At 38.1% G+C, this 20,572-nt stretch overlaps 1 protein-coding gene across 3 annotated transcripts in view; it reads right to left on the reverse strand.

Annotated features, from left to right (window-relative positions):
* Positions 1–20,572, reverse strand: part of LOC134794643 (dynein axonemal heavy chain 2) — a 158,543-nt gene that overhangs the window by 72,262 nt on the left and 65,709 nt on the right. For 2 of the 3 annotated variants that reach the window (XM_063766448.1, XM_063766449.1), the window contains exons 28-37: positions 19,973–20,116; positions 18,543–18,641; positions 17,574–17,793; positions 4,303–4,465; positions 3,633–3,811; positions 2,272–2,464; positions 2,013–2,154; positions 1,137–1,274; positions 535–753; positions 51–176 (exon numbers count right to left, since the gene is read on the reverse strand). In XM_063766448.1, coding sequence (XP_063622518.1) covers positions 51–176; positions 535–753; positions 1,137–1,274; positions 2,013–2,154; positions 2,272–2,464; positions 3,633–3,811; positions 4,303–4,465; positions 17,574–17,793; positions 18,543–18,641; positions 19,973–20,116 — 1,623 coding nt within the window. Of the gene's footprint in view, positions 1–50; positions 177–534; positions 754–1,136; positions 1,275–1,525; positions 1,664–2,012; positions 2,155–2,271; positions 2,465–3,632; positions 3,812–4,302; positions 4,466–17,573; positions 17,794–18,542; positions 18,642–19,972; positions 20,117–20,572 lie in introns of all 3 variants that reach the window. The other variant, XM_063766447.1, reaches the window with a different exon arrangement.

Below are 20,572 nucleotides of genomic sequence, written 5' to 3' on the forward strand. Positions count from 1 at the left end.
AAACTAGATATATACCTATTCTTGCTAGATTTCATTTAAGTAAAGCTTACTTGGACATTCTCGAAGCCCGGAACTCGGTCGCCCTTGCACCGCGAGATAGTAGCTGCGAGGATCTTCCACGACACTGACTTGGCAGTGTTTGTGTCGCCAAGGAGGATGCTAGAATGTCGGGAATTCTGCAAGAAATCAATATATCAGTCTATACTGAATTACTGATATTTTTAAATGATTTTAATCGATAAAACGTCGGGTGACAAGCAAAAGTCACTAACTAACATTGAAATTATTGGACAATAAACCGTGTTACAAGTGTAATAAAGTGCATTGTTACTTTAATTTTTTGATAGTACTTAGTGACTTTTGCTTGTCACCCGACGAAAAGTGTCAATAAGTACACTACCAGAATTCGCATACGTACCAATACTAATCGTAGGTATGTAATGTACTAATGTGCTACGAAACAAAGCTCATTCAGGCTGTCTGTCAGTCGCGCCGCGTTACCATTTACGGTACGATGAGTTATCTGTGTCTCACCTTAGTTTCGAACGTCTGTATAACTTTGTGTAAGGCAGCCTTAGTTGGCTGGAGATTCACAAGCCGCATCTCCGCGGAGATGGCCGTCTCCAGCATCTCGTAGTCCAGCGTGGGCACCACCACGTCCGGGAAGATGTCCTGCATGATGCCGTCGAAGAGGGGGACATCCTTGGCCGTCAGCCGGGCCACGTTCATGTCGCGCATCGCCAGGATTACCATCTGTACAAGAACCATCAGTCATCACTCATCAATCATATCATCAACATCATCTAAGTGCCGACTGCGTTACTTACCTGATAGGGAGTAAAAGAGTAGAGTGGTAAGGCAGCCTGCATTTTAACTGCAACTTATATGAGACTACACCAATCAAACGGAGTGTTACATGGGATTGCAGGTGGACTGCCTGTTTCTACCCCAAGATGAGGTCTTCATAATTTATATGCAGCGGTAAATTATCTATAAGGCTTACCATTTTGTTTTGCATTAAGGCGAAGTGTTCACCATGCGCAAAACTCATTTCAATGGATATCTTAAAATGGGCTGTAAAAGTGAACTAGGTAGATATATATTCTAAATTGATGAAAAATTTGAGCGCCACATACCTCTGCCTCTGGCAAATTCGGATGAGTGCGTCTTACTTGCCCGGCGTACCGCAGCATCGCGATCATGGACCGCAGTCCAAAGTCGTAGTGGTTCTGCTTAGAGAGCTGCAGCATGCACAACTGGTACAGCGTGAATACCTGACGGGTGACAATAACAACTCTCCAGAAACATGTTCATCTCACAAACCCTGCGCAAGTGCAAATTAGGGCCCCTTAAAAACAAAAAAAAATACCTGGTCCTTTACACGTATCTGACACAGCAACGTGACCATCAGGAACAATCAGTTATGTTCTACCGCAGCGAGAGACAAAATAAAATAAGTAAACAATATACTACACCCTTATCAAAGGATCTGATACAGAGCGACCAAAAAAAAAAAAGAAAAAACCTCCTGTTCCGGCAGATTGGGGTAAGCGCGTCTTTTTACTCCAGCGTACCGAAGTAAGGCTACCATAGATCGCAGCCCAAAGTCATAGTGGTCTTGTTTAGATAGCTGTTGCATGGCCAGCTGGTATAGCGTAAACACCTTAGGCATAGAAAGGAAAATAATACAAATAAAATTTAAAAATACTTTAAAATATAATATTGCCTTCAGTTACCTACCACGATAATTAATTACTTTTCTACTAAATAAAACTAAGAGGACGGAGGTCTAGTTTACCCTCTGGGTTGGAAGATCAGATAGCAGTCGCTTTCGTATAAACTAGCGCCTACGCCAATTCTCGGGATTAGATGCCAAGCGGCCCCAGGCTCCCATGAGCCGTGGCTAAAGCCGGGACAACGCGTGGAAGATGATGATGAGAAGCATTTACCATTGAACATTGAATAGGTAGCATTTGCTATCGCGTTTCGTCTAAGAAAATGTTCTAACTCACTTTTTTAGCATTTAATTTGTACGCGGTGAAGCCGTCTGAGAAAAGTGTGATCTCCGCTATGATAAGGCAGTCGGGCACACACATGGCGATGGGGCGGAACATGGACTTCAGGTTGTCGGGGAGCTCTGTTCGGCCGGCATAGCTACAAGTATATATTAGGTATTGGTAATGTCTTAAATTCTGAAAAACACTCTCTTAAAAATATATCACCCTGATCTGAAGAGAACAAATTGGGATCATCATAATATTTTGAACAAACCCAGGGTTCATAGTTATAAAGATCCCACAGTTGGGATCCAACTTGATGTCGGCGCCCTCGAAAAAAAACCGCCGCTGCAGCAACGACAGCGCCTGCAACACCGCCAGGATCTGCTGCGCCACCACAGACAGCACTTCGATGTTGATGCGGTTGAACTCGTCGAAGCAACCCCAACACCCGCTTTGGGCTATTCCTAAAATTTAATCATTCTGGTAGAGAGGAAAGTCTAAAAACTAGCACTGGAAAGTACTAGGTCTTCGACTCAGTAGCAGCTGGGACTGGGGACTGCCAGCCAGCGAACAAAACAAGTGGTTCAAATTTTATCATAGACAGAGAGAATCGTACTGTCTTTATCTTACGTAAAGAAAGGGATGAGTATAGTTTTTTGTTTTTCTTCTTTACCGACAAATTGAGTTTGCCAGACTATACCATACTTTTGGTGTAAACGCCGCTTTGTCTGTGGTCTGCCCAAAATTCGCTACTCAAGTAATAGTGACTTTTAGTTAAGTACCTACCTAATAATATTTGAACCTCAAAAATGTGCATGCGGGACCGTTGCCAGGTTCTCTATTGATTAAGTATTTTTTTCCGCCCAAAGCCTTGCCATTCGACGTGGAACAATTTTGAATAGCGTATCTATCGTACATATCGTATTCTAACCAGAATATTATGTTAAGGTGGTTCGCTTTCCATACAAAAAACAATTGCGTTTTATTGAGTAATTTTGCGTGGTTTCTGTATAAAACAAAGTTTTACTATCAATTTAGCGCAAATAAACATTCGAAAGTAGATAGATGCGCACATATTTATGTAGTAATAGTGTGTAGGTAATTAGGTACTTAATATAACGCAATTGTTTTTGTATGGAAAGCGAAACCACCTTAAGAGGGAAGTACCTATAGCACGTGATCGTCCATACAAAAAGAGAAAACGTTTTTCCAGTTCTAGATATTTTCCATTCTCCATGATTTTTTAGTATGTTATTGACACAATGAAAAACTAGTCTTTATTCAAAATTTGCAATACAATTTTTTTTTAAATAGTGAAACCAATAAACCTAGAATATATTATGCAGAAGCGATCGACATCAAAATCAAAGTGATATGTTAAGGTTTAGTTAGTGGAAAACGTTTTCTCCCGAAATGGAAATTGTATGAAAAAAATTACAAAAAAGAGTAGAAATTCAAAAGTGGCAACACTGTATAGTGTGGTCCCTTTTTCTTATATAAATTGGTTTGAAAGGGACGACACTACAGTGTTGCCACTTTTTAATTTCTACTTTTTTTGCCTAGCTGTATACTTCCCTCCTAAGTATTGTATTTTGTAACACAACCGTGTTACAAATATCTGAAATACCATACCTGAAAAGCACTTGGCCATAGATTTATAGTCCAGCCCATCAGAACAATTGGTGACAACGACCCATCGCGCTAAAGCACGTCCCAAATCTTTAGTGGTTTCCGTCTTCCCAGTCCCGGCCGGGCCCTGAGGACTGCCGCCTCGGAAAAGGTTTAGTGCTGTAGTGAGGGTTATGTAGCATCTGTGGAGCATATAAGTAAATCTTATAAATAGGACAGAGAAGAAAACCATCAAGGCAACTTTTTGCACTAAATATGACTTCTAAAAATATTGAATTACTGGGTCACGGCTGTAACGACTCTAAATTTAAATCATTCATGTAGTATTTTATGTATGTATTTGATTGATGCGATAAATCTACTTACCATAGGCTTAGAGCAGGAGCGCTGCGAAAGTATCTCGCGCGCGATAGACTACCCGTCCCTCTCTAATAAATAGTTACGGTTAGAAAAAAAGGGCGGGTAGTCAGATGTTGTCGCGGCGCTACTGTGCTAAATCTACTACATTAAATAAATTAGGGAACACAGAAAGCGTAGGAAGGTAGTTGTCAATCGGACCCCAGGCTCCCATGAGCCGTGGCAAAATGCCGGGATAACGCGAGGAAGAAGAGGAGCTGCTAGAGCCGTGCTGTGTGGCCTAATCTTAAATTAACCAATCGTTTTACGGGGTCACCTGTCAGTTAAAGGTGTAATCACAAGCCGTCCAGAGTTTCCAATGTACTCATAGGTGTATATAGAACAGGTGTTAGTCTGGCGGATATAGCAGTCTTCGCGCTCGCGGTCCCAATAGAACTTCAGCTGCGAGAACCATTCAAACGCTGACACCGTCATGCATCCTAAAATTATTAAGAATGAAGATCTACTTTGCTTTGAGTCAGCCTAAAGTCACTATAAACTGTTTCATGTTATGAAACTTATGAATAGCATAATAATCAGTGTTTTCTAATGGAATTCGATTGAAGTCCGAATACTTTTGATTCATCCGTTGGGGGTAGGATATAATATATGTAGAGTAGTTGTTATCGACACTCAAAAAGGCTAAACGCCGGATGTCATGTTTATGGTAAATCGTAAGCAAATATGGCTTACAAACAAACTCTCTGCATCAATCGGTGGCACATATGATCTAGACTTCTAATAGAGCACCTTAAAAGCTCCCGATTGGACCCGGTTGTACTTATTATAGGTAAGTTTAAGTAATAAATAAACTTCGTACCGACTTCACCGACTTCAAGTAATTACCCGGATAATTATTAATTTTCTTATTATTAGGTATTAATTACTTTTTGGCAGAAATTTGCTTTAGGACGGGATAGGAACTGGACCCGTAGGTATAGGGGTGCCATATAAAAATTATTTTGTGCTTTTCAGTGGGTTGGTTTTTTGAAGGCGGTTCCCTTTTTTTAAAAAGGAAATTATAAGTTATTTTATTATGATTTTCTTTTTGTTTATTTTTATTTTTTTAACTATTTTTTGTTTTTATTTTGTAAAAAGTTTTTATTGTAATGTATCATTCATAAGATATTGAAACCTGTCAGTTTTAAGATAAGAAGAAAATATATAGGCGATCGAAAAAAACTGGAACACAATTATTTTCCAAAAATGCAACCAATCTACAGGTATTTCTTGCTGCGTGGTTTTACTACATTCTTATATAATTATAGTGTTAAACCTATTTATAAGTGTTTCTAACTCGTTTACATATTCACGAACGAACATATAAGGGCATACATTATTAATACTCCTTACAATAAGTCTAGTCTATTGCTCAAAAAAGCACTTGTGTCGTTTTAGAGACATTACGACACGGTAAGTAGTGCAGAGTAGCAGGTGCCACATACCGATACATTGCTACCAACGTGACAAACGATTGAATTCATACGGTTTTTATTAAAAAAAATCCAATTTGCACTAAGTTCATTGCTACCAACATAATAAAAAATACTTTTTTTGGTATCATCACTATTGGAAGGTGGACTTCTAAGGCCCATAACACACTTATACTCTACAGCACCACTACCCTGGTGCGGTGCGGTAGTGTGTAACGGCTTTAAAAAAACATAACCATAGACATTACTCGTATGTTTTTACGTTTCCCGGCTTTCCCGGTAATTTCTTGTTCTTTGAGTACTTTGCGTTACTATTTGCTTTGAGTTCATAAAAAGTGTTGAAAATGGACGAAGAGGACAACATTGTTTCTACACCTGAAGAAATATCCGCTGCAGCACAAGCAGCGACCGAAAATTTGTTGCCTAAGTACTAAATCGCAGCACCTATACGACAAATCTTATGAGAAGCTCATGGCGTGGAGATTGGAGCACAAAACTTCGTCATTCTCTGAAAACGTCTCATTGGCGTATTTTCAAAGACTAATTGGAAGCACCGGATCAGATCTATCTTTTAAGCAAGGTTGGTATATGTTATTAAATTTGTTGATTTTAGAGTATACAGTATACAAGCTATACGTATTTATGTAGGTACATTTTATATTTTTGCATTGAAACAGAATATTATTTAATTCTCCTTTTTCTTGTTACAGGTTGCAGTAATATTTGGTATTATGGGTGCTTGTCGCAGACAAGAGCTACATACCTACATATAGTAATACCTACAATCCAAAATTTACATTTACATTTTCATAAATAAAATTTTGTTAATACATTTTTGTATTTTTTATCTATATAAGTATGTTTAATATCTTCGCCTAGTACCGATAGTACAAGCTATGCTTAGTTTGGGGCTAGGTCGATCTGTGTATTAAGATGTCCCCAATATTTATTTATTTATATATAAGTACTAGCTGAGGCACCCGGCTTCGCTCAGGGATAGGGTTTGCTCCCGGGAAATACCGGAACCGAAAGTACCGGGAATTCCCGGGATTTAGAGCCAAGCAAAGAACCGGGATTACAAAATTAAAATCCCGGTACTTTCGGGATTTTCGGGACTAACATTTCCGTTGCGATATTTGACTGTTTTCTGTTACTTAGAAAGAAATATCATGTTTTAAAAGAAATATATTTTATCAATCTAAGGCTGATGCCAATACTTTTACGGCTGACCACAATATTAAAATCAAAACAAAAATAGTCAATGGGTTTGACAATGCCGACAATATAAAATTGCGTAATTTGAAACTTTAAAGGCATAAGTGTTTCTAGTTCTACGATAAATTATTTTATACGAATAATTAGTTACATACGAAATACGAGCAAAAAATAGGGATGATTTGCAGATAGTAAAAATATGACATGTACCTAGTTTAGGATTAAATCAAATTATATTATTTAGTAGTTAGTAAGTATACTATTAGTATTTTGTTATAATTTAGTATAGGTTTAAGTAATTAACATAGTATTAAGGGAATGTATACTAACACTATGGACATGGTCTGAATTAAATAAATTGATTGATTGATAGTACCTATAGTACGCAGAGGCAGTCCATATCACAGTTTAATGTAGGCAATGATTGTGTGGGTTAAAGTCACATATATGTATTATCGTACAAAAGAAGTGTGTGTACCTTCACTATGGTACTTTTTTTATCGTACCAATATTTAGAAAAAGATTCATGGTCATTTTACGCTTTTTTTTACTGAAAGTTAAGGAAAAATATGACTTTGAAGGCAGTCCCGAAAGTACCGAAAATACCGGGAAATCCCGGTCCCATTTTTGCCTAGTACCGAAAATCCCGGTTATTTTAAACAATACCGGTTCTGCAATCCCTACTCAGGGAGCTGACATGAGAATTGTGTGGTGGTTGTAATAAAAGGAATATATTTAGGTTTTTTTTTGTAACTACAATACCTATGTACATTTTTTTTTATTTCCAAGTCGAGAGCAACCTACGTATAGTGGACCGTGAAAAAAGGGATAGCTGGAAGTGTTTGTCGAAAATCTCCTGAGAGTATGAAGGCTTCGAATAGTCCACAATGTTCTACAATATTCCACAACATTTGAGTGTGTTCTGGAATGTTCCACAATGATCTAGAATATTCTCGAATATTCGACAACATTCCAGAATGCTGTGGAATGCTCTCGAATACTCTCGAATGGTCTGGAATGTTCTAGAAATGTCTAGCCTCCAATACCCGAGACTGTTTCGAATGTTCCAGAATATTCCACAACATTAGAAACTGTTCGGGAAAAAAGGGATAGCTGAAAGTGTTTGTCGAAAATCTCCTGAGAGTATGAAGGCTTCAAATAGTCCACAATGTTCTAGAATATTCCACAACATTTGAGTGTGTTCTGGAATACTCCACAGTGATCTGGGATCCTGGATTCTAGGCTATTTACGAATATTTGATAACATTGCAGAATATTCCGGAATGTTCTCGAACATTCGTTCGAACCTCACAACTGTTATGCTTTAAATTTATAAGTACCCCTACCAATAGGTAACTCCAACCCTATAAAAAGGCTTCGAATGGTCCTGAATATTCCACATTTGAAAGTGTTCCGGAATGTTCCACAATAATCTAGAACAGCGGTCGGCAACAAGCGGCCCGCGAACCTCTCACTTGCGGCCCGCGAGCCTCCTTGGCTATTTTGTATGTAATATTGACAAACGACAATGTCTGATAAAGACATACATATTAACAAAGTGCGGCCCGCCTCAACTTCGGTAACTACTATTTGGCCCTTGGCTGCTAAAAGGTTGCCGACCGCTGATCTAAAATATTCGACAACATTCCAGAATGTTCTGTAGCTCTTCCCATACAAAAAAGGCAAAGGAATGGACCACAAATGTTCCAGAATATTCCACAACATTCGAGAGTGTTCTGGAATATTCCACAATGATCTGGGATGTTCTCAAACATTCGACAACATTCCAGAAAGTTCTGAAATGTTGTGAATGATCTCGAATGCTCTGGACTGTTCTAGAAATGTCTAGAGGGTGAAATTATCTTCAAAAGCACGCCCTTCAGGTAAAAACGGGAACCTTTTTCATGGAAAGACAAAAAAGGCTACAAATAGTCCACAATGTTCTAGTACATTCCACAGCAATTGAGTGTGTTCTGGAACGTTCCACAATGATCTGGTATTCTAGATGTAGGCTATTTCCAAATATTCAATATCATTCCAGAATATTCCGGAATATTCTTGAACATTCGAACCTCAATCACAATACCTGTAGCTATGATCCTACATAAAATCTTCGAATAGTCCAGAAAATTCCACAACATTTGAAAGTGTTCTGTAATATTCCACAATGATCTAGAATGTTCTCGAATTTCGACAACATTCTAGAATGTTCTGAAATGCTGTGGAATGCTCTCGAATGGTCTGGAATGTTCTAGAAATATCTAGCCTCCGATACCCGAGACGGCTTCGAATGTTCCTGAATATTCCCCAACATTCGAAACTGTTCTGGAATATTCCACAATGATCTAGAATGTTCTCGAATTTCGACAACATTCTAGAATGTTCTGTAATGCTGTGAAATGCTCTCGAATAGTCTCGAATGGTCTGGAATGTTCTAGAAAAGTCAAGCCTCCGATATCCGAGAAGGCTTCGAATGTTCCAGAATATTCCACAACATTCTAAAGTGTTCTGGAATGTTCCACAATGATCTAGAATGTTCTCGAATATTCGATGACATTCCAGAATGTTCTGAAATGCTGTGGAAAACTATCGAATACTTTCAAATGGTCTGGACTGTTCCAGAAATGTCTAGCATCCGAGACGGCTTCGAATGTTCCAGAATATTCCACAACATTCGAAAGTGTTCTAGAATGTTCACATTGATCTAGAATGTTCTCGAATATTCGCCAACATTTCTGAATGTTCAGATATCGACTACCGTAGGCTCAAAGGGCGTAAGGGACAAAATGGCGAAAATGAGTTATGAATGCAGTTCTACTCAGTATTTTTTTTTCTCTATCGAATGGTATATTTAACGTCTCGATAACATGAAAAAAATGTCCGTTAAGCCCTATGAAAAATCAATGCTTGAACACAATTTTCCAACGCATTTTGCCGTATTAGTGTAGTAAATAAAGGTAGTGGACCCCGCAGTAATTCCTCAGCCAGAAAATTTTTTACAGTATGATAAAGTATCAATAAATAAAAAGTATTGTATAAATTTCCAAAGAATAATAATAATAGAATTAAAGTAAATACCTAAAGCCTTAAATCGTTAATATCTTTTTACGGAAAAATGCTCCGTTCAAACTTTCTGCACCAGACATATTCATGTAACGTATTCCAACAATATATGATATATCAAAAAAATATCCCAGCAGAAATACCAGTATTAATAAAATAAAATTTTTTGGCGTGTCTTGGACCGGAAAATTGCTCAGTCAAATTTTTTCACTGGAATGCCATTTTATTGCCGTTTTATACCTACAAAATGAAAATCTAAAAATTTTCCACTCTCAGTTTTTAATTGTAGAAGTGTAACTAGATCGGTTGACTGTATTAGGCGACTGTGTGTATCATCGGACATTATTGCGTTGCAGGAAACATTTCTTTTGCCGCATGATATTGCATACTTAGGCCAAATTGATGATAAATTTGCCTTCACGGGTACATCAGCGGTGGATACGTCGGCCGGGGTACTTCGCGGGCGTTCTTATGGAGGAGTGGCTCTGTTATGGAGGAAATCGCTCTTTACAGATGTTACAGTGATAAAATGTAGTAGTGTTCGTCTTGCTGCAATTAAGGTACGATATCGGAACTGCTCTTTGTTATTTTTCTCTGTGTACATGCCCACGGACTCGTTGGACAATATTATTGAGTTCACTGAATGTCTAAGTGAGATAAGTGCCATAGTAGACAGTAACGATGTGCAATCCGTTTTCATGCTAGGGGATTTTAATGCTCATCCCGATACATTGTTCGGTCATGAGCTATTGACTTTCTGTGCGGAACAACAATGGACATGTGTAGACTTAGACTTACTATCGTCAGACACCTATACCTATGTTAGTGACGCACACGGATGCCGGCGATGGCTTGACCACTGTGTAGTCACGGAGGCCGCTCGGGGCCTTATTGATGCGGCTGAGGTGCTTTATGATACATATTGGTCGGATCACATGCCTTTACAGATTAAACTTAACTTGATCTTGACTAGGCAGTCTATTCATTTGTCGAGCCCGCCTAGTAACAATAATGTCAGATGGGGAGAGCGAGATGCTATGCAAATATCTAGGTATACAGAATTATGTAATGATAAGCTAAAAGAAGTCGATTTTCCTTCTGAATTGGCTAGGTGTGCCGGTAGGTTGTGTACAGATTGTAGTTATAAAAATGTTTTGAACAATATGTATTGTGACATTATTAGTAAACTTACCGAAGCATCACAGTTAACTAGTAAGAACAGCAGGGCAACATTTAAACGTATAATTGGATGGAATAAGCATGTTAAGCGCTCTCACGGGGAGGCTCGGTCTGCTTTTCGAGAATGGTGTATGTTTAATAAGCCGCGTTCGGGTCCTTTATATGACAATATGTGTATTACCAGAAAGCTCTTCAAGTCCGCACTAAAATGGTGTCAAAATAATCAAACTCAAATTAAAATGGATATACTGGCACAAAACCATAAGGTGAGGGACTTTAAGAGTTTTTGGAAGAATACTAATAAATTGAACCCTAAGTCGAGTGTCCCTGTGAGTGTATCGGGGCAACATGATCCCACCGCCATAGCAAACCTTTTCAAAGACCACTTTAAGGTAAATGCGCCCTTAATACGTCAAACTAAGGTGCTTAATATGGAGAGTCAGTCAAGGGACCTGAGTGTGCATTTCACCGCTAAGGAAGTCGCGTCAATAATTAGTGGTATGGAAAGAGGCAAGTCTCCGGGCCACGACCAGCTCAGTATTGAGCACCTAAAGTACGCAGGGGTGCATTTGCCCAGAGTATTGGCTATGTTTCTTAATTTGTGTCTTAGCCACTCACACCTGCCCGATGAGTTGATGAAGACTATTGTCGTGCCAATCATGAAGGATAAGACTGGTGACATTTCTGAGCTTTCTAATTATCGACCGATTTCGCTTGCCACAGTAGTAGCAAAAGTGTTAGACAGTTTGCTTGACAGGCATATGGCCAGTCGCATACACTTACACGATGCGCAGTTCGGCTTCCGGCCAGGTCTTTCTACCGAAAGCGCAATCCTGTCTCTCAAGCACACTGTCTCTCATTATACATCTAGAAAAACACCTGTCAATGCATGCTTTCTAGACTTGTCTAGGGCATTTGATCTTGTATCATATGACATTTTGTGGCAAAAGTTGACAGAGGAGACTGATGTGGCGGGCGAAGTTGTGTCGGTGCTTAGATATTGGTACAATAAACAAACCAATTATGTAAGATGGGCAGGGTCACTCTCTGATATGTATGGGTTGCAGTGCGGGGTGCGGCAGGGGGGGTTGACCTCGCCTCGTCTCTTCAACTTATACATTAATCGTCTGATTGTTGAACTCAGCAGCACCTATAAAGGCTGTCATATCGGTGGAGTGTGCGTAAACAACATTAGTTATGCAGATGATATGGTGCTGCTGACTCCATCAATCAACGCGATGATCACTCTTCTCAGTATTTGTGAGAAGTATGCCGAGACCCATGGACTCAGATACAACGTAAAGAAGAGTGAGTGGCTTGTGTTTAAGGCTGGCTCCAAATATTATCCTGACGTACCACACCTAAAACTATGCGGGACTCCTCTAAATAAAGTCGTCAGATTTAAGTATCTGGGTCACTGGGTCACGGAAGATCTGAGTGATACAATGGATATGGAACGTGAGCGTAGAGCGTTGTCAGTCAGATGCAACATGTTGGCGCGTAGGTTTGCACGGTGTACGAAACAAGTCAAGGCGACGCTGTTCACAGCATATTGCCAATCTTTTTACACCTGCAGCCTATGGGCCAACTACACGCAGAAGGCCTACAACGCTCTACGCGTACAATATAACAATGCTTTCAGGGTTCTGATGGGGTTGCCTCGTTACTGTAGCGCCTCGGGGATGTTTGCCAATGCCGGAATAGATGGATTCCATGCCATCATGCGAAAGAGGTGTGCTTCAACCCTGAGCAGAATACGGGACAGCCCCAATAGAATCCTGGGCATTGTCTCAGAAACGTGGGACAGCCCCCTAATGAGGCACTGGCTCGGTCTGCATGCGCCAGTTCCGTATGTACCGGGTCATAGGTTAAGTTAGTTTTGTTTTATTTTTAAATTTTAATGTATTCTTTAGTTTTATATGATGTTAACCCTAATTTTAAGTTTAGCAATAATGATACTAACCCCAATGGACCTAAAGTCTGAAATAAATTATTTATATATTTTTTTATTTTTTTATTTTTTTTTATTTTAATAGTTCTATACATACATTTCGATACGCATTTTTTTTTGGATTTTTACCCACTGCGCCAAATTATATTCTAAGATCATATAAGAAGAAAAAAATTACAGAGCAATTTTCCGATGAAAATGAGCGTCAAAAAAAGGAAGTATCATAAAAAAATATTCTCATGTTTGACAAAACTTTTAGATTTTTTTCTAGTATCACATACTGATACAAATAACTTATTTTGTAAAATAATTTTGGACTGAGGAATTACTCGGTTCAATATGTAATCAGATTTGTGTTTTTACCTAACTTAGGAGTGTTTTTTTTTTGGATATTCATAATGTTAGTCTCGGCTCATACTATACAATAACCAAGCTAAATTTCATCGACTGAGAAATTAATGCATGGGTCTCCATACAACAACTTGCTTCCTTTACTACACTATATCTGCCAACTCAAAAAAAAATTGTCAGACATTTGGGCGTAACTCCCAACTTTGTGTACGATACGCCCTTTTGCATCGGAATTTTTTTTTATTAAATCTGTGCTAATTTTTTGTCCGTTACGCCTATTTGCACTATATTTTTGAGTGCTAAATGTACATTACGCCCACAACTAGTGGATATTAACACGACTATTAGAGAATTCAATGTATGAGATACGCCAAGATACTATGTACAATTTCGAGTTTATAATTGTTGCTTTTTTGTGCTTAAGTGGGATGACCTAGTACTTTCCTTCTCAATTTTTTTATTAAGTAGGTAAGTACTTGCATTACCTGCTCATGTGCTCCTTAATGCTTTAATTATTGGGTTACTAAAATTTGACAGTTTAGACTGAGCTAGTGGGTACTTTGTTCATCAGTTCTATGAAAGTAATGAAACGTAGCTATATTTAAATGAAAATTTTATTATGGTGATTAATTAAGGTGAGACTGATAACTTTTAGTTTTGTATGTGACTTGGCCATTTGTAATTTTGATTTAGACGTAATATTAATACTTTTTTGTTTAAACCCTAATTTATAGTATTAACCTTATGAAAGTTATTGTCTATAACGTTTGGATTTAAATCCATAGAAGTACGTACGTCTGGCCATATGGCTTTTTTACTACCTACTCTGATGTTATGTCATAAATAATCAAATATTCATTAAGTATTACTGACCAAACAGACAAACAAAATGTCAAACTTACTATTCTACCTACTTGTACAAGTAAAATTTATGATCATATGTGACGTTCCACGGGAAAAGGTACCTTATGAGGGTTTCTAGTTTCGGAGATATGAAATGTTTTGTAAAGAGGTGAAAAAATGCTCAATTTTTTTTTATTGTGTGATCTGAAACCTTAATGCGTAACGTTTGTTTACCTGTTTTTATTTTTGTTATAAGTTAGTTATAAGCCTAGTAATGTCGTCTCAGAGTTTAGTAGAAAAGGTACCTTATGGAAAAAAGATTGAAAATTCCCAAAAAAACTAGTCAATACGGGAAAAGAAGTTTGGTAGAGAACTGTATTAGCATTCTGCAAAACTAATTTGATAATTTCAGTTCTGGTTGGGGCGCCTCGCAAATATTATAACCGTACATCGACCGACATCACAAATCCAAGTAGCCTGCTATTATACCAAAGTTACTCTCGTCAAGTCTTTCTTAACTAGAATAATCTTCATTTGGTTTGGTCGCATGCAGTAAATCAGCCATTGGTTTGCTGAAAAATGCCAATACCCGACGCATTACCTTATGGAATATCTGAGGTCATTGAACCTCAATGCCGCTTATCTTCAATAGCAACCGAAATATATTATTGATAAGAAATAGACGATTTATACCATCTTAACCCCAAAATATTATTAGTTTATCCTAACTGTTCCATCATCATCATGCCTCATCATGTAACTTAATCACAAGGTACCTTTTCATTACATACAAATTATTGGTCTTTTTTAAGATTATTATGACGAAGAACTAATTAAATTTGGGGCAGTTTAATGTAAATTAATATTTTCTATTCATAAAAGATAAACTGTAATATGATTGATATTTTGTAGTGATGTATTATTAGATTTATTTCCATAAGGTACCTTTTCGTAAATGTATGGAGCAAATACTGTTATTGTTATGTAAGTTTAAAGTGGCATAAGGGGTTAAATATAGTATTTAGTTGGGGTTTTAGGATTTATTTCATTTGAATGACAGAATTTCTTTCATATGTGCTCAGAAAAATTGATTGTGTGTCACATTAAAAGTAAAAATATTGAATTTTGTGATTTTATATGAAAAAGTCAGAAAATACATTTTCACCTCTAAATCGGTATTGTTTTTTGCTTAAACTGTCTGTCAGTGTCGTTTTCTAATAGATAAAATTTAAATCTTGAGAGCTCATTGCAATCAATCGTGAAAATGAAATAAAACTTTATTTTCAAGAGATTGGTTAGTATACACATAAATCAGTCGATATCAAAAGTTTCTATTTGCATTACAGAACAAGTCGCAATATTTTTTTAATCTCAGATATATAAGGTATTATTATTTGTAGTCAACTATGTAACTTACTTCAGGAACATAGTTTTTTAGGCGGCTAAACTTAAAACTTCTCTATCGTAAAGTTGCTAATTTCACAACATTATTTTCAAAAAATCATATCTCTGTAACTACGCAACCTAGAAGGTTGATCTTTTGTGTTATCGATAGCTTATTTGTTGTAGATTACTGGGGTATGCATAACTCCATACCCGCCATAAGGTACCTTTGACCGTGGGACGTCACATATTAAGATATACAAACAGAAATAACATACATCGTTATCGCGGGATCAACAACGATTTGACAGTAGTGAAAGATTATGACAAATAAATAATAACAGAAGTGACATTCCTATTGGGTTACGTTCTTATGTACCTATGGACTCAAAATGTAGCAGAATCGAATTTAAATAAAAGTGTGGTCATCTATTACTAAAATCACATAAAATACTTTAAGAAGTAAATACTGATATAAAAAATTAAATACATTGGTAACTTGGTTTTCAAGTTGACATGTTGACTTATAGGTAGGCATTTACATAGTGAAATACGAGTTTGATTGACCTTTTCCTGCGAAAACTTCATACTAGATATGAAGAACATCTTAGAGGTTTAAAATGTGTAGGCAGAATATACCACTTTTACAAAACGGACGTTCTGTTACATGTGTTCTGTGACAGGCTTGTTTTTGCTCCCGCGATAACGATGTATGGAAATAACGCATAAATATACTTTTTATAATAAAAGTTATTGTTATAAATTGTTTTGATATACATAAATAGATATAGACAGTAGGACAGCAGTGATTCTGTTGAAGTAATATAAAGAAATAAAAAAGTAAACATTGGTTTTGTGGCTAAAAAAACGCCCTTTTCCACGTTTAAGTATCCAAAATAACAAAAATGGGGAAAAAACTTAACAGTTAATACATCTCTATGAATTTTTGAATAAAACTTTTGTAAATTATAGTACTCAGAAGTATAGTGTTTCTTAAATGCAAGTTGCCAATATTGCAACGAAATTGTTGGATTTACGCCAAATGGTACTAAAACAGTTTTATTTTTTGTACATGAAGCCCTTTTGCTAATAAGATAAATCATAAAAAACCGGGCAAGTGCGAGTCGGACTCGCGCACGAAGGGTTCCGTACCATAATGCAAAAAAAAAAAACGAAAAAAAAAAAGCAAAAAAAAAACGGTCACCCATCCAAGTACTGACCACTCCCGACGTTGCTTAACTTTGGTCAAAAATCACGTTTGTTGTATGGGAGCCCCATTTAAATCTTTATTTTATTCTGTTTTTAGTATTTGTTGTTATAGCGGCAACAGAAATACATCATCTGTGAAAATTTCAACTGTCTAGCTATCACGGTTCGTGAGATACAGCCTGGTGACAGACGGACGGACGGACGGACGGACGGACGGACAGCGAAGTCTTAGTAATAGGGTCCCGTTTTACCCTTTGGGTACGGAACCCTAAAAAGAGGCGCAAGGGACGCCTTTCTTAAAAACAGTCGTGTTTTTTGGCGTAACGGACATGCTATTTTCGTAAATAAGCATTGTTTTATAAGTTCAACTAATCAGTTTAAAAAAGCTCAAAAAGTTAAGAATAAGCCACATACAAGCACCAGTTTATTCAAAGAAACAAAAAAGTTATGATTTTTTTTCTCAAAATAAAACAGTTTTTTGGCTCTCCTGAAAAATCGCGTTTTGTCCGTTAAGCCCTTTGAGCCTACGGTAGTCGATATGCTTTGAAATGCTCTCGAATACTCTCAAATGGTCTGGACTGTTCCAGAAATGTCTAGCCTTCGAGACCCGAGACACCTCACGTAGAATTTTTTGTAGGTATATATTTCACGATCTATTCTGAACTTTCCTTTATTAACTTAAGGTTCAAAATTCAAAAACAAAAACAACTGCTTCTGGGTCTCAGAGGGCGAAACTTTCAGCCCTTATATCTTCGAAAGCACACCCTTCAGGTAAAAACGGAAAACTTCTTCATGGACGGGAGATAGAGAGCTATCACCCCATATAGCTTCCTTAATCGTATCGGGACTCATTTCTGAGTTTTAGCGGTACGCACATTGTACACTTTCTTTTATTATATATATTGATTAGCATGACCTTACCCATTTTATACATCTTGTCGACCATATCCCTGGAGTGTATCTCAATTACGCACAGTGCATTGACCTTGGCTCTCAATAGTTTCGGAATCTCTTTTCGGGACATGCCCTGGAGTGTGGCTAGGATAACGTTTTGTTTTTTACGTAGTTTCTTCATGGGTCTTTTTTCCTTCATGAGTTCGCATCGCGCGAGGGTGCGTGTGCAATCTGAGGTCCACATAATCTGACAAAATATTGCTAAATGAACAAATCGTTATGAACGGCATTACTTACTGAATAAATCAACGGTCTCGCAGGAATAGCATAATTATATTCTATGTCCAATATGGGATAAGTTCGCCTTTGTACTAATGACAGCAATGACGAATGTTATTTTTCCTGTTTTGTTTTGATTTTCGTACAATAAAGTGTTTGACTGAGGTTTTACTACTACTACATGTTATTTCATTTTTAATGGGACTATCTAATAATACGAAGTTGTTACCTATACATGATTCAGTCCTAGGTAAACAGCATAAAATAATTAAAAATATTGGGCTATTTAGGGTTTTAAAAATAAAAACGGTTCCGAGCCTCCATCCGGACATCGCATCAATTTCAATAGGTACTTACCTATTTACATCTAATATACATAATACCTTTAAACGAGCAATTCTTGTTTATATTTATATATATATTTCGGGGATCTCGGAAACGGCTCTAACGACTTCGATGAAATTTGCTATATGGGGGCTTTCGAGGGCGATAAATCGATCTAGCTAAGTCTTATCTCTGGGAAATCGCGCATTTTTGAGTTTTTATATTTTTTCCGAGCAAAGCTCGGTCTCCCGGATATTTACAAATTAAAAGAGAACTTACAAAAAACTCTTTTCGAAAAGAGGATACCTACATGTTGACAATCAAGTCTAACACGTAAGTAGGTAGGTACGTACCTACCTACCTACCTATACCTAAGTAGAAGCCTGTTGTTACCTTACTGCTAGTGATCCCGAGTTGCCCGGGAAAGTCGTTGATCCACTGTTCTCGCTGGTATCTACATTTACGTAGCGCCGTGCGGGTTAAAATTAAATTCTATAAAACAAAAAATAGGTAATACTTAAGTTTAAGTTCGTCGTATTGTCTTAGAAGTTTAGGTAAGTTCTACAAACTCGATGTTATAAAATCGTCGGGTGACAAGCAAAAGTCACTAACACCATTGAAATTATTGGACAATAAACCGTGTTACAATTGTAATAAAGTGCATTGTTACTTTAATTTTTTGATAGTACATACTTAGTGACTTTTGCTTGTCACCCGACGAAATAGGGCGTACCGCGCACATCGAAGTTCGCAAATTGCGGGCGTCTGTCTCTGTCACTCTAAATACTCTAATTACCTAATTGGAGTAAAAGCACAGAATAAATAATATGTAGTACTACCGTACAGAAAAGACACTTCCTACAAAAACGATACACGTGCGAATAGGTAATTCGCAACTCGTGTCGATTTAAAACACTCCCTTCGGTCGTATTTTAATTTATCGCCACTCGTTTCGAATTTCCTCTTTTCCGTACTTGTATCGTAAATAACTATTACCGTTTTGTCGTAATGTATGATTTATGTATCCATGCCAAACTGCAGCTTTCTAGCACTAACGATCACGGAGCAAAGCCTCGGACAGACAGACAGACATACATGGCGAAACTGTAAGGATTTCTAGTTGACTACGAAACCCTAAAAAATGGAGTCCATGGAAGTTTACATTTATGCCACGTCCAGAACGATCATCGTTTTTAAGTCTCTCACCGTCCCACCACGCACTTCACACATAACTGACATAACATAGCCAAAAATTAGGTAGTAGTAGGTACTTAATACAACGCTTCGTTAGCATCCCACGAGTTCGTATAAAAGCTACAATTCCAATGTCATCTTATACGAAGTAAGACAAATATCTACGTATAGCGCGATTATCACACTGGCACCCGAGGGCCTACCGCGAACCACCGACGACCTATTCGACGTGTTGCCCTCTCTATCGCACTTGTAAATTCGTACGTAAGTGTGACAGGGAGGCAACACGTCGAACGTGGTTCGCGGTAGGCCCTCAGAACCGGACGAGGTGCACAAGACGGTGTGCAAGCGAGAAAGCATAATTATATCTTTGTCTAGCTCAAACGCCGTCGTCGCAGTTAGATAGTTCGGATGTGGCGCCAGTGGGAAGACCGCCTGCTGGCTTCAGGTCAGAGCACACCGGCTGCGTGTGCGTGACGTGCACGTGCGCGTGCGCTAAAATGTTGGAGCCGCACACGCACACGTCACGCAAGCGGTGTGCCGTCTCTCATAAGGATCTGTATACTACAACGCGCACGTGCACGTCTACGCACACGCATCCGGTGTGCACAGGCCTTTCAGCAGCTCACGTCTCTCAGCACGGTCCTCATAGTATTCTCGAGCCCCAACAGCCAGATCTCTGCAGGCCCGTCCAACACCAGGTTGTACTTCCACTCAATGCATTCTCCGTCCTCCGACATCATGGCTTTCGCCACAGGCAGCCCTAGGGCATTCTGGAAACGATAAACGTTTGAACTGATATGTTGAAAGTGACTTTAACCTTTTCGACGCCATGTCAAACACAAAAGCAGTCAATCGGACGCCACGTCACCGAAGTGTCAAAACTGAAATTGAACTTTATGCATATGCACGTAGGTCTGTTGCTCTGTGGTCTGTGACCGATTAATCCGTCTTTGGCGTTGGATCTGCGGTGCGGATATATCGGTCATTGGCGTCCAAAAGGTTAATCTTTTTCTTTAACACTTCCACAGCCAGCGACCTACTAGACGGGTTCTTTTGTTCATACGTGCACACTACAAAGCAGAAAAAACACGTTATCAACTAGGTACAAGGTCTAAAAGCGTAGTTCGTAACTCACGCTAGCAGTGAATGTATTACTTTTTTTTTTTTTTAATTTTTAATTTAATTTTTTTTTTTATTTTATTATTTTAAATCTAATGGAATTTAGT

The sequence above is a fragment of the Cydia splendana genome, chromosome 1, assembly GCF_910591565.1.
Source record: "Cydia splendana chromosome 1, ilCydSple1.2, whole genome shotgun sequence".
NCBI lineage: Eukaryota > Metazoa > Arthropoda > Insecta > Lepidoptera > Tortricidae > Cydia > Cydia splendana.